General features: G+C 39.3%; 1 protein-coding gene across 4 annotated transcripts in view; it reads left to right on the forward strand.

The window, feature by feature from the left end:
* Positions 1 to 15,000, forward strand: part of ctbp2a (C-terminal binding protein 2a) — a 26,514-nt gene that overhangs the window by 1,084 nt on the left and 10,430 nt on the right. For 2 of the 4 annotated variants that reach the window (XM_027172284.2, XM_027172287.2), the window contains exon 2: positions 6,332 to 6,491. In XM_027172284.2, coding sequence (XP_027028085.1) covers positions 6,434 to 6,491 — 58 coding nt within the window. In that variant the 5' untranslated portion in view covers positions 6,332 to 6,433. Of the gene's footprint in view, positions 1 to 6,311; positions 6,492 to 8,901; positions 11,318 to 15,000 lie in introns of those variants that run through there. The other 2 variants (XM_047821507.1, XM_027172280.2) reach the window with 2 other exon arrangements.

Genomic DNA, 15,000 nt, shown 5'->3' on the forward strand with positions numbered 1-15,000 from the left:
ACAGCAATAAAGAATCAGTTTTGCTTATGCAAAAGTACATGTTTTGATTGTGTTTATGTGAATCCTAAAACTATTTTTGATTGTGTCAGCTGATACTGTAAAGTGTGTGTGAGTGTGTGTGTGTGTGTGTGTGTGTGTGTGTGTGTGTGTGTGTGTGTGTGTGTATCTGGATATCTGGAAGTGATTAGGGAAATGGCCCTTTGTTGGTGAGGAGCTTTTGTCGGGGAGAAGGGAGTGTGTGTAGCTCTTATTCACTCAGACATCTGCTGTCTACAGTTATTAGATACCTGTTTAACATGGCCTGCTTGGAAACTATTTCAAATCACACCAGTGCTCAGTGTAAACAATGATCTAGTGTATGCAAATTTTCATGTTCAGTGTTTTGCCATGTTTTTCCTCAAAGTGTTATAATTATATGCTCCCTGTTCAGTTCTATTCACTCAGAGAGAATGCAGTGAGCGAGCATCCGCTTGAGTCACTGATCTGGTACGTGATAGACCGCCTGATTGCGTGAAGTGTTTTGCTACAGAGAATTTTAGAGGTGTTGAGAAATTTATCAGTAACACCTTTTAGATGTTGGTTTACAGATTAATGATATGTTAAAATTGGTTTACAGATTAAACGATATGTCAAATGGAATATGTTCTCGCTTGTTCCAGCAGTTCTGTTTTAGGTTAATTTAATTTGAATAAATAATAGCCCCAAAACACCAGCTATATTGAACTTTCATAAGCAGAATTGTGCAGTGATGAACATCACAGGCTTGAAGAGAATTCAGCATGCAGTTGCATTTTAGGGTAAAGTGACAGGTGACCTTGGTTTTACTCACCTCCCCCATCCCTGTCTTATGTGAAAACACCTCCCAGATCTACCTTCCCCAAGGCACTAAAATATCACGCAGTCTCAGCACATATGTCAGAATGTGACGAAGGACATTGGACATGAATTATCACTTAGTTAGGTGAATGTAAGCAGGCGTTTTAATATTTATGATTTGCTGATGTGCAGAAAAACAAACACGTTTAGTTCTTCATGTGTAATATATACTAGGGCTAGATACATTCAGTCTGAAAAGAGAGTTTTCAGAGATTGGATTTTTCTTTTTATATACCCACTCTGCTCTGATTAGTGATCTGACATCATGGCTTGTGAAACAAAATGGCTTACGATGACAGCAGACTGTTTAAGCCATTTCAGTTTACGGTTCTGTGGAATATGTATTTATTCTCCCCAAGTCATGTCCAAAACAGATGTTCCATCTTAAAACTGTAACCTGACACATTATTGGGAAAAATATATAACCACTTTGAGCTGTCTAATATAGTCACTATTAAGTCATGCTATTAATTGTATTAAACTAGACCTTTGAGTTAATTTGTGTTTTTTTTTCACTTTTTCTTTTTTTCCCCTTGTATATATAATAGAATATATATAGAAGATTTGTTCAAAGCAGTAATCACTGGGAATCAAATAGCAGGAAGAGTAGATTAAAAATTCTCTGAGTGCCCGATATGCTGCTAATATGGATCACTATGTTTTAAAAATAGCAAGAGGGTGATGGTAAAGGAGGATGACGTGAAAGCTGAAAAAAAATCTGCAGAATTTTCCAGATGATGTAGTTAAAGGATATTTTAATCGGCCAAAACCTATTCCTGCGTATGCTGATTTCACTTTATGTAAACAGAATAAAGTTTACAGAAAAAAGACGGTAACCAGAGAAACCCGTTAAGACTTAAAAGTACTACTTTTTTAATTTTTAAAAAATTATATATTTTAAGGAAAAAAAGAATTGATTTCCTATTTTAGTGTCTGCTAAGTAAAAACAACAAGAACAAAAAAAACCCCAAAAAAACCTGGTTCCTTGTAAATACATTTTAAAACAAAATAAATACATGGCTGTGATTTTGATTAAAATTTCCAATATCTGATAATAATCATGAAACTGCAGTTTTGCTGTAACATATTTTGGCCATTTATACATTCAACCAACCTTAATTTTCTATTAAAATGCTCCTGCCAGTCTGGTCTTGTTCATTATTTTGATCCTATTTTCAACATATTTTGAACAGATTATTTTTTCTTGTATTCTGTAACATAATGTGTGCAAATGTTATGAAATGGCTTTTATATTGCTTTTCAGAATAGTAATTAGATTCGAATTACAGTTTGACATCAGGCCCCTGAGGAAACATAATGTCATTCATGGCTCTATGAAATTTAAATAGGTTTGATTTTTGTCCCTGAGCTTGGGAAGTGATGAGGCTGGGGTTATAGAGTTGTAATGCCTCTTGTAACACTCACACACACTCACACACACAGAAGGAGAAGCAGTCAGAGCAAACAGATCTTTACATATAGGAGACAGATGGAGCTTCTCAATGCTGGCTTCATTCAGAAAGGAGGAGCTGTGAGGGTCAGGATAAGCAACATGTCGTTTCTGGCTGATGTTCAAGGCCTTCATAATGGCGTGCTCTCTTATTCCTGGTGTCAGTCTATTAAATTATGTTTTAATTAAAATGCCTGAAGTGACTCGGATGGCTAAATTCCTGCTTTGTATGAATATATGAATGTGCCAGAGATTCTGGTTTGAGTCACAGCTGTCTTGTTTCTATAGAGTCCCCCCTCCTCTGTGACTCTCTGCATACCAGTCAGCTGGGTGTCTCTTCAACTACATGCTGAAATGCAATGCTAAGAATACTTCTCTAGAATTTCATCTCTTGTGCAAGAAAAGAAGAACTGAGTATCGGGGAACCATCGAGAAACAATACTTTGGTTCATTACCGGTACATTTCTTTTAAAACAATTTGGGAAATGGAAATAAAGAGACTATAATAGAGAAAAACTATTTTTTTTTCTAAACCACCATGCAGGTGGTTTAGTTTAGAGAGTGAAAGGCAAGCAGATGTCCATGAGTTCAGTATGTCACCAGGAGGTCATAGGGATGGGGCCATCTGTTGTCATACTGCTTTGTTTAAAAAAAAAAATAGACTTCATCTTAATCACTATCTACTACACGTGCAGTGTTTGTAAGACCATCATTTGAAATTGGTCAGATTATCTTTTTTACTGTGTTGTGCTGTTTTATTAAAAAAAGAAAATTGACATAAAATACAGAGGTGTGAAAAAGTGTTGGCCCCTTCTTGAATTTTCTTTTTTCTTTTTTTTTTTGCACTTTAATGTTTCAGATTATCAAATACAAAGATAACACAATATGCAGTTTTGAAATTAAGCTTTTTATTATTAAGGAAAAACAAAATCCAAACCAACACGGGGGTGGAAGGCCCCCAGGAAGGGGGCCAACACTTTTTCACACCAGTGTAGATTTTGTAGGGACTGTCATGATGCCCATCCTTAAAGGCTCTTTTGTTTAAAATGTATCAGGCATAGTTTTGAGTCTGTCATATGTAGTTACATATTTAAAATTTTTATCATCAACTATAAGTGACTTTTTCGTACAGAGAAATGTGTCAATAATAATCACATACTGATATCATAGGTGGAAGTTTTCCTGTAATGAGCTGTGAATTTTGTTTGCTTTATTCATTAATTTGTAGCCTCAAGAAGCTTAACATGTGATGTGCTTATATAACTTAAAAGTGTTGTAGATTTTTTTTAAATTGATTGCACATTGAAGGTAGGGGTGTGTGTGTGTGTGTGTGTGTGTGTGTGTGTACATGTGGTGGTAAATGACAGTCTGATAGACAGACAAATGCATTGTGTGGGAGGAAGGTCAAGTATTTCAAGCTTTATCTAAAAAGGTTTTTCTGAAGTTCCCCTGAGGCATTAAAGCAAAAGGTCAATTTTTTAAAGAAATAAACACATTAATATGTATTAGCCTCAGTAAAATACTGGCATGTTTCAAACCTCTCAGAATTTGCTTCTCTCTCTCTCTCTCTCTCTCTCTCTCTCTCTCTCACACACACACACACACGCACACACACACACACACACACACACACATACACACACACACTCTCTTACTGTTGGGATTTTTTTTTGCTGAGGTTCAGCTTGCATAAATTCTACAAAACCCGTTATCGTACACATAAGTCTGTTGCTGGTTTTATCAGCAGCGCTATCCTGAGGAGCCCCTCATAAAACCCTAATATGGACTTATTATGTGTTGGTTTTACTGAGCAGAATGAATGTTATGACAGGAAAAGATCTACATATTAGACACGACACCAATACAAAACCAAACCCAGAGCTATTTCAAAATGTCAGGTATGTAAAATGTCAAGTTTAAGAGCACATAATTTTTGGGTGCAGGTTGTTAACCAATGATTAATCAGTGATACTGTATTTCAAATGCAGGTGTCATGAAAAATCTCCAAAACCAGCAAGACTGAGCCTAAGGGGTGCAGACTCCAACATTTCAATCGCAAAATTCTACCCTACTGTAATTGTCTCTCACAGGCGTGCTCACAGGTGCAGATGAATCAAAGCAGCAGGTTGGTGAATGGGACAGCTGTAATTCACCCGCTGTGTGAGAGAGAGCACTTTAAAACCCAGACGCAGCTTTGAAGTGGATACAGGTGACCTCTTTGTGTCTCCTGAAAAGCTATTGCTGCCACCTCTGTGGGCTATATAAACGACATTAATAATATTTTCCTTTAAAGCCATCCTCTCCAAACATCACACTTCAGCATCTCTGTAAACAGCCGCAACAGTTTCCAAACAACTCATTAAAAATTTGGCTACAACGAAGCATAGAAATCACGAGCATGACGGACACGGAGCTGACGCAAAAGACTAAACTATTCAAGTACTTTAGAATGAATTAGTTAAAATGTTTGGTGTATTAGCATGGTTTATTTTTGTTGGTCTGCAAGAGAATCCAGAATATTGCATTTCTGCAGTGCTGTAACACTCTCAGTTCAGCAGCTTACGTCTACAAAATAACTGCTCCGTGCAGTTTCACTGCTTCATGCAGTGTTTGTGTGAACCTCGAACCTCACTCAAACACTCACAGACTTTCAAACTGCACAGAGGGAGAAAATGCTCATAAATATTATAAGGTGCTTGTAAACGTCTGGTTATTAAGGGTTTTTCTTGACTGTGTGCTTTGTCAGAAATGATCAGAACATCTTCTGATATCACTCTGGTGTTAAACTGCTGCAAAAGGCCCGAAAATTGTTAATGGTTAGTTAAATTGGGGTGTTGTGAAAACACTGACGCTTGCAATAAAGTTTGTGAACTCTTTTGCATGAGGTGTGATGAGCTCAATAAAGAATAATTTCTTCCTGTGATTTTAGCTGTGAAATAGTTTGCTAACAGTGTCATGTTTTATTTAAACATTTCAGAACCAAAATTTCCTTAGGGAAAGCATTTGCGCGTTTTACTTGTTATAAACAACAGTGTATCAAAATGACTGTACAAGTATCCACTGTTGAGACGTGTGTGTGTGTGTGTGTGTGTGTGTGTGTGTGTGTGTGTGTGTGTGTGTGTGTGTGTGTGTGTGTGTGTGTGTGTGTGTGTGTGTGTGTGTGTGTGTGTGTGTGTTCATTCCAAAGGTTCTAATTCGTACCGGTTTTAAACTGTGACAGAATACTGTGGTGAACGCTGCACCTTCTTTTTATTATTTGCATATAAATCAAAATCTAAAGGCATGAGTGAAGAAAGGTTGTTTGTGTCTTTCATGTGCTGCTGGTTTGTATCACACTCTGGTAGTAAAGCAGTCAAACTCAAAATAGTGTAATTTTGAGGCTGTTGAGTTTACACTCACTGATTTGAAATATGGTGAGCATGTAAAAGGAGAGCTGGGGATTTAAAAGAATATGTTGATGACAGAAGAGTTGTGATAAAAGGCTCCATTAGGCCTCCCTGAATGCCTGGACTCTGTGCTCTGAATGACTGATATTCAGCCTCTAGTGTAATGGCTGGACCTGAGGCTATTGAAGAATTGGTTTTGTACAAGGAAGTACATGTGTGGCTCATGATGTGATCACTCTCGGTCAGCCTGAATGGAGCGGAGACTTTAATCACAGAAGTGGTGTGTTTTTGAGTGAAAGTTTGGCAAAATGCTAAGGAGGTCAAGCAATATTTGCATCCTAGCAGTGGCTGTAATAACTAGAGTGTTTGAGTGTGTGTTGTGTTTGGATTTGGGTTGTTTTTAGTGTTTTTATTGACCCCAAATTGTTTGCTTGAATTGGGAGATAATTGGGCTCCCTCTTGTGGCAGTATTTTATTATTGCAACACACAATACGACCTGTCCTATTGGTTAACGTTAATGAAACCACTAAGTAGACTTTTGTAAGAATTGAGGTTATCTTTTGAATGAAACTGTGTGTGTGTGTGCGTGTGTGTGCGGGTATGTGCGTGTGCATGCAGGTGTGAGGTGACGGCATGCCCTGCAAGGGGTGAGGGGACACTAGTGTTTTGTGGCTTAGCCCGGTGTACAGCTAGCCGAGACGAGGAGGCTGCAGCACTGCAATGGCTTTGCTTGACAAACACATAGTAAAACGCCAACGGCTCGACAGAATCTGTGAAGGTAAGTTTTAGAGATTCATTTTTATCAGTATTTTTTTCCATATGTTTCATTGCACTTATTGATACCACTTACCAGTGTGGGTATGGGGGAATTTTAGTAGGATGGGTGAAACACCATGAATCTTTTTGAAAGCTTTTCTACTATTCTAATTATAGTAACCTGGTAGAATTGTACCCACATGGCACATTCACACAAACTTAAGGAATACTTTCCATGTGCCTGTGAAACAGTATAATGGTTTGGCACATTTTAAATGCCTGGTTTTATGAACCTATAAACAGTAGACTTGACCACTGATCCTCCCTCTGTGTGAGTACTGGATTAGGTCTGACTAGGCAGAATGTTTTTTTTTTTCCCTCTCTGTGCACAGAACAATTAAGCCTCTAGTTCAGAAAAGTGCCTCCAGAGGCCTAAAGTTTGTTCCAGGAATGGAGAACAAAATCCAGTGAGATTAATTATGTTTAGAAATGTAAACATGTAAGATACACCAGTAAGTCATACATGTTAAATCTGCTCCATTAACAGGCACAGTTTTCACGCAGAGTAGTCAGGATGTAATTTTGCTAATATAAGTACCTATTCTGTACACCATAGGGTAAAAATCTGTTACCACCATAGCATGCAGAGAAGAAGAACAGCAGATTGAATGCAGACTTCCTACGAAAACAAATTCTTACTTTTGTGCCTAATTACAATGGAAAGTGATCTCATCTTCTTTTGACTGTGGCAAAGGGACCCAGAGGGGGTTGCGGTTGCCAAAGAGGCCAGGCCTAAGAAAAAAATGAATGGAGAGACGATTAACTCAGCAGTGTGCTTTATACAGCACGAAGACACAGTTCTGGTTTGTTTATTAAATATGAGTATAGTTTATTCTAAATGTGGACTGTACTTGAACATAGAGAATATTTTTATTGGTCTGCTTTTTATCATGTTTAAGATGATAATCCATGGATGATTGATTGAGTGTTAAGTGCTGTCTAGTGCTTCTTCCTCTCTGGCAATGTAGTTATATTCACGCAGGATCAATACTCTTATTTGGCAATGTATGAAAGTGGTTTAGTGAGAGGAAAGGAAAGTCTGGAATGGAAATTAAGATGATGAGCAAGACGCCTTTTGGTGAATAGATTATGAGTAATTGTTAAAGGTTCTTTAGGGTAAAGCCACATAGTCTTGCAGTTACGTAATTGTCTGTGTGTATGTGTGTTTTTGTGTGTGCTTAACCTCACAGACACGCACAATATGAAAAGATAATCCATCTTGACCCATCATAGACCTTTAATCCTTCAATTACGATCAATTCTGACAGTAAAGAGCTAAGTTTATGTTCTTGAAACATGCAAGCTCCTTCTAAACTACCCCTGTTTCCATTCCCTTGATTGAAACAGATGACTTTCATTTCCTTACTTTTTGAGACAAAGGTATATAATGTTGGAATATTTTGCTTAATTTATACTAAATGTAAAAACTATAATGGTTTTACATTATTTGCTTAATTGGGTTCTTTTTATTTAGGATGAGCTGAACCCATTTCAGGTCAGATTTATGCAAGAATACAGAAAATTGTAAAGGGTTTACTTCTAACATGAGTAGAACAATAGATCATATAGTAAACAATGAACATTTCAGTAAAATATATTAGTTTTTGATGAACAAGGCCACTTTTGTGTCAAGGCACTGATATAAACAGGAATGAGTACTATAGCTGCATTTGTAATACCTTTATTTGTAGTAGTTTCAGTTAATATGAATTTAATTTGCATAGATATTGCATGTGCACAGTTTTGCTTTAATAGTGCTTTAACGGTGACTTAAATGTGCTGTATTTTTGTCACACAGATGAGCACACAGATGAGTTGTTGAGTCATGTCAGGTCTTTGCACTTGTTAGCGAATAGTGTTCGACTAGTCCCCGGATTACCGTTCAGTCAGGATTTGATCTTTCTGAGGGCACTGTATGACTTAACAGTAAAGCATTAGGTTTGTATTTATTCCATTGGACAGCCTCTTTGTCCAGCCCTTTGGGGTTCTGAGAAAGCCATCCTTTTTAAAACGCACTGGACAGAGACTCAGTAACACCAGAGTTTCTCAACTATCAACCACAGGTAGGTGTGTTCTCTTGTTAAGGGTGATATCATTTACATCAACATTCATTGTCATGAATGTGTTTAATCTCTCTGTAAGTAAAAATAGTCCATTGAATTGGTATGTATTTGTGTGTATGTGCCATTACAGCAATGGATTTACCCAGGCTTAATTTAGTCCATAATCCCTCATAGCAATCAGAGTAAGTGAAATGTCTCAGAGTAGAAGCAGATCAGCTCTTCTGGATTAACAAAAATCCCTGCCTACTATGCGCCACCCCTTCATTGGTATTCATCAGTTCATGGTTGTCGTTTTGCATTTTCACAATGGAGTAGCAAGGTTGCCTTCGCCTACAGCTGGTGTGTGAGAGAGCGCATTTGGTATCCTCTTTCTGTTTCGCATTGCCAACAGCACTGGATTAATTATTTAGCTGTCACCTACCAAGAGGAGCTATTTGAAATCAAAACCCTAAAGGAGAGGAGAGACAGATATTACAGTTGGAACTCATATGAGAAAGGACCCTCTCGCAGCACCTTTTCTTTAATCCACTACTCTTACAGCACATTTTTCTCTTGGAGAGAATAGTCTTGGTGCTGATGTTGGTCTCTAGCAAGCAGTTGCCGATTGGCCGTTCCCAGAGCTGGGATGTGCTGGGTGGGAATGAAGGTCAGTGGGAACGCAGTGAGAATATGTATGAGCAGCAGAACAGGACAGCTGACCGACGGAACTCCTTTGGAGGGGATGCTGGGGGTTTGTATGGACCACCTACTAGTGTGCGCCCATCTGACATGGATATGAAACTGGAGCCATACCATTACCAGGTGTCACTGTATAATCATAATTATGTGGATCGACCAGATCTCTGCAGCATGAGGAAGAATTCTGTTCCTGAGTTGAACAGTCATTATGACCGTCCACCTATGACCCATCGTAGTTCTCTAACTCCACTGGATCCTTACCAGCAAGATCCTTCAGTGTTTTCCAGGACACCTGACGGCTTCTTTCGTGGAGAACAAATGCCACTTAACCGGTCAGCTGCTCATTACGGTATGATTGGAGCAACTCAACCAAATTGGAATCAGACCCAATCTGGGAGGTCTAGTGTGCCTGCCCCGATTCCAGCACCACCTCCTCCACCTCCTGCTCGCATTTACCGGGAACTATGCCTCTCTGGCCCTCCACCTACCACACCAGTAGCCAAAATGATGCCAGAAGGCCAGCACATAGCAAGCCGTGTACCATCTCCTGCTCGCTATGCCACTGAGTCAAATACTTCTCGATATGGGGCTAAGGCACCTTCCTCTCTTCTTGGAAATTCAGTGTACAATGATCTTAATGGGCGGCCTGTGGATACAAGTCAGCCTGCAGCCACCTGCCTAGTTATAGATCCATCTTCTCAAGGTACGGTTATGCGGCAGGAAAGCCCTTCACCATGTGTTATAGGACAGCAGCAACAGGCCCAACAAAAAAAACAGGAACCAGCTCAGCAAATGTTACACCAGCAGATGCAACAAGTTCACTCATTCCACCAACCACAGCAGTTTCTGCCAGTTCAGCAAGAGCAGCCCATTCAAAACCCACAGCAAATACAGCCAGTTCAACAACAACAGCAAACACAACCGATCCAGCAAATGCCACTTATGCAACAAACACAGCCTGCACAGTCTGTTCAGCAGGGGCAACCTGTGGCACCACCAAATCATGTGTATGATCCTAACCTTTCATTGCCAGCTTCTGCCTCAATGACTTCAGTCACAGATGCAATCCCTGCTCAGGGTCGTCCACAGCTTCCCGCTCAACCTGCTCCTCCGCCTACGACAGCTCAAAACTCACTGGCTACTGTGGACCAAATGAAGACAACTGACTCAGAGTTTCTGGCATTTTTACGCAATGAAGGTTTGTCTGAGACAACTATAACCTCTCTACTACAGCAGGGTTTTGATTCCCCTGCAATGTTAGCTGTTCTGGAACAAAATGATGTTCACTCTGTTGCACCCAACTTGGGGCAGGCACGTGTGCTATCTCGTGTGGCGGTCAGCTGTAAGCGTCCTCTGGACATCCCTCAGCACCAAACTGCTCCGGTCCGAGGACGTTCCAACAGTTTCAGCCATCGCAATGACATATACATGCACCAGCAATCACCTATGACTCCAAGTATGGACTCCCAGTATATGCCATTGTCCCCAGTCCAGAACATCTTTCCCAGGATGGCCGAAGTCATGGGCCGCAGACCTAGCAGTGCTCCTTCCCAGCAACTTCTAGAGGCTAGTGAATACCCTATAACAAGGACACCAGTGTCTTTCAATAATGTGGTGTTGCCTCATCAACCTCGTTCACTGTCTGCTTACAGTACTCAGGCTGGCCTACCTATGTCGTCTTTGACAGCAGTGTCTCAGCAAGTTCCACTTCCATCACACATATCTGGAGTGCAACCACAAATCCTTGGTTTGCAACAACAAATGCAACCCCCTATCCATGGGATGCCACAACAAACACCAGCACAGCAAGCCCCCAAAGCATACTCCACTAACTACACTGTGCCCATGGAGCTGTTGAAGAGGGATCGAAGCGTGGCCAATCCACATCCAAGCCCCCATATACTGCGGAAGACTGGGGCAACACCTCATGACCGTGCCCTGGTACCTGTAGGCGCTGCAATACAGAATACTTGCCTTGCAAATCAAAGGCTCTCACGACGCACTGGACCCCCTGTAATTGTCTCCACCATGGCATCACCTGATACAAGTAAATCAAATTCCCATTTTCATCTTATTCACTAAATTTATATCTCAAACACCTTAAATGAGTTTGAAACTTTTTCTATTTTTACTGATTTAAATGTAGGCCATTTATATAAGAGCCTTTGCTCTAATTGCCATGAGCATACAGCTCATCAAATTTCTAGGGACATATATAATGTAGAGCTGCCTTTGTTGGTTATTCATTTTTACTTTACAGTAATGTATGCTGCATGGTTTATATATGACTGGTGACTGAACTAGTGTAATCTTTTTCTGTATCACAGTGCAGTTGCCTTTCAAAGCACTTTAATCCCACCCATGCTGTTGATGAAATAGAGCTCTGCGGCTCATGAATCTGATGTGAAACGACTGTGTTGGGGGAGGTGTCCAGGAAGAGCAGTTTAACTGAAGCTAGAATAGATATACAGTGTTATAACCCTGCAGGAAATTACATGGCATGTCATACATGGCATTATATCATATGATTATTGTAATCTAAACAAGGAGATATTATTAGAGAGCCTAATGAATGAATGTCAGGAGAGAGACATACTCTAAAATTAATTTGAAACATTGGTTATTGATGACCTGCTGGGATTATGTAGGAATACACGATAAATAATCATGATGCATTTTACATCCACATGTGAAATGACATATTTCATGTGATTGCCCTTTCTCTCATAATTATTTACGTGGTTGCCAGATACCGTCTGTTGCTGCATGTAAATTAAGCTTATTTGTAGCTTTTTTCTCCAAGTTGTAATGAGAAGCATTTCCATGTCTTAAGTCTTCTCCTTCTTTACAGCATTCATTTATATAGTTAATATCAGGCTGACACGATTCTCTCATTTTAGACCTATCTTTACATTCTTTAGGTTCATCATCATTTAATGACTTTGTAATGACTTTCATCTAATGTAATGTATATATCTTTCTGTTGTTTTGATAGCTTTATTTAGGCCATATTGGATTCCAGACAATATATGTGTTTTTTGTCTTGGAGTAAATCCCTCATGTATCTTTGAAAGACAAATTGGTCATTCCGAAGTCCTCATGTTTCATGTTTTTCTAGTTAACAAAATGTAATTTGGTAAACCCTCTTGAAATGGTAGCTTCTGTTCCATAAATTGCTTCCTGGTGTGGCAGTAACTGTTTTATTGACTGTATAAGAGCAAGAACACAAGCAGCAAAATCGGATTATGGTGCCATAGCAATGGAGGTAGTGGTCAGAACATGCACAAATGTTACCTAGGGTGTACGTTTAGTTGTTGGTAGGGATGCATGCATGTTCTTGGGATGGCATGAAGATTGTTGTTACTGAAATGCTGAAACATTTTATTCTTCTTTTAAATATCATTTTTGGTATAGGATTTTTTTCTGAAGCACAAATTATGATATCGATCCATAAAATGATCAGTTTTAAACATTCCGTTTCTGTGTTTAAGCATTTAAGCAAAATTGTCAAGTCTGCAGTGCATGAAGGATAGAAACTTTCACTTCATATAACCAAGTACAGTTATGGTGTTAGTTTTTGATTATTTTGATTATTTTGATACTATGACTTTGAGTGAATGTTTATATGATATATGATAGAACTTCTGTTTAGATTTAGAAGTGTAAATGTAGACGTGAGTGTTTAGAAGTTGAGTGTAATTTGTTCTGTTTGCCTATAGTCATGAATTTGGCACTTTAAATGTGCAGCTCTTTCTTTGGTGATAATTTGTCTTGTCAAAGGAATGTCATTTCTTTATGCCTCTCCATAAGATGTTGTGCTTTGTACTTATAACACCATATAACACCACCATATAACCGTCATATAACACCACCACCTTCCTTCATGTTCTGAAGCCAGAAGAATGCATAGAGATTCACAGCTCTCTTTAATGTGCTCATTGCCTATGCACGTCTAAGCTGGAAAACTGAAAGGGAATTTAAAGTCTTTAGAGTAATATTTTTATAGATACAGAGGAGTTGAAACTAAATACCTAGAGGAAAAGAGGGTGGAGATGACAAGAAAACATTGAAGTAAATGGCAAGTAACTCAGCAAGACTAAATGCAGTGACCATATGTTCAACTTCATGTGCTCCTCCATTATTGTGGTTTTGGAACTATAGCTAAGGGGAAAAAGAGTCAAGAGAAGAGGGATTACAGTCATAAAATCCAAGTAGCCATCTGTGCAGGGTTGGGCTCAATGGGGAAGGTGGGTCACAGTACTTAATCCAACTGCATGAACAGAATATAATTTCCATCTGAAAATTGTGCTTGCTGTAGGAAAACCATGAGTTCGTAATGCTCGAAAATCAAACCCGTATCTCCCTGTGACCAGACATGAAGAGGGACAGATGAAGTGTTATCCATTATAGCGTGTGATTGTGTGTGTGTGTGCATGATTTTTGTATATGTGCAGGCAAGCAGGTGATGTGAATTATTTATAGTAAGAAAATGTCATGGTGTCATGGAGATTGAGTTACACTCCACCTAAGAAGGTGGAGCTGACACTACAGTATGTGCAGAATGCAGATTCCTCACGTAGCGACAGACATTTGGGCTGTTTGCTCTAATCTGATAATGTTATGATGTTAAACCTACATAGGTCATATAGAAAATATTTTATAATGTTTTAACAGTTAAATGTAGGCATCCAATAAAAGGCCTTATATACAGCTGTTCCCAAATAGTACATGAAATAACCTTTAATGTGTAGAAATTATTCAAAATGAATAATAAAAATCATTTAGCTGACTAATCCTAGGTAAACCGATGTCTTCACAATTCTGCTTCTGAGACCCCTGTCACTAACTTGTTTTTTTTTTGGTACAGAACAACTAGGCCACTGAAAGTTGCTCAGGATCCAATTTGGCAGTCACATGGTTGTCTCATGAGGCAAAGGAATAGTGAGATTGGGCAGTTTCTGCTGAAGGTGAAGGATGTGTGAGCAGATTTTCTTTCTGGGATTTTCCACGTCCACTAAACATTATTGACTCCCCCTTTCCAAAGTTTTGAATACACTATTAATTGTTTTTGTCCTTTGCTCCATATAGTAATCTGTGTGTGTGCGTGTGTGTGTGCGCGCGCTCCACTTATTGTTCTAACTCTACTTCAGACGTTCTGGACTGATGCCTCCACATAACAGCTTTCTGTGTTGAGTGGTAACAAGGCCCAGCTGTGTGTGTGTGTGTGTGTGTGTGTGTGTGTGTGTGTGTGTGTGTGTGTGTGTGTGTGTGTGTGTGTGTGTGTGTGTGTGTGTGTGTGTGTGTGTGTGTGTGTGTGTGAGAGAGAGAGAGAATGCACACAAACGTTCGTGCTTGTGCTTGTTCAGGGCTGGTCCTGTGCTCTCTGTCTTTGCCAGGCCAGATGGCTCCTGTCACAGAGAGCCCTGATAGGAGGGAGTGAGGGAATGAAAATAATGAATAGAGGAAAAAGCAAAAAATCAGTAGGAAGCAGATTGCAATGTGAGAAAACACATCCACAGCTGCACAGTGTGGAGTAATGTGAACAGTACGGCCAGAAGTGTGATGGCTATGTAAATACATTGGCTTTTTATAATGTCCTGTTTGTTCTTTAGACACACACACACTTAGTACGTTTGAGCGATTAGCGAGTCCTACAGTTATATCAATATCAAGAGCAGAACCACATTGTCTGTATGACTCTATGCAGTGCTTATGAGTTTGTGGAATTGT

The sequence above is a fragment of the Tachysurus fulvidraco genome, chromosome 12 (assembly GCF_022655615.1).
Source record: "Tachysurus fulvidraco isolate hzauxx_2018 chromosome 12, HZAU_PFXX_2.0, whole genome shotgun sequence".
NCBI lineage: Eukaryota > Metazoa > Chordata > Actinopteri > Siluriformes > Bagridae > Tachysurus > Tachysurus fulvidraco.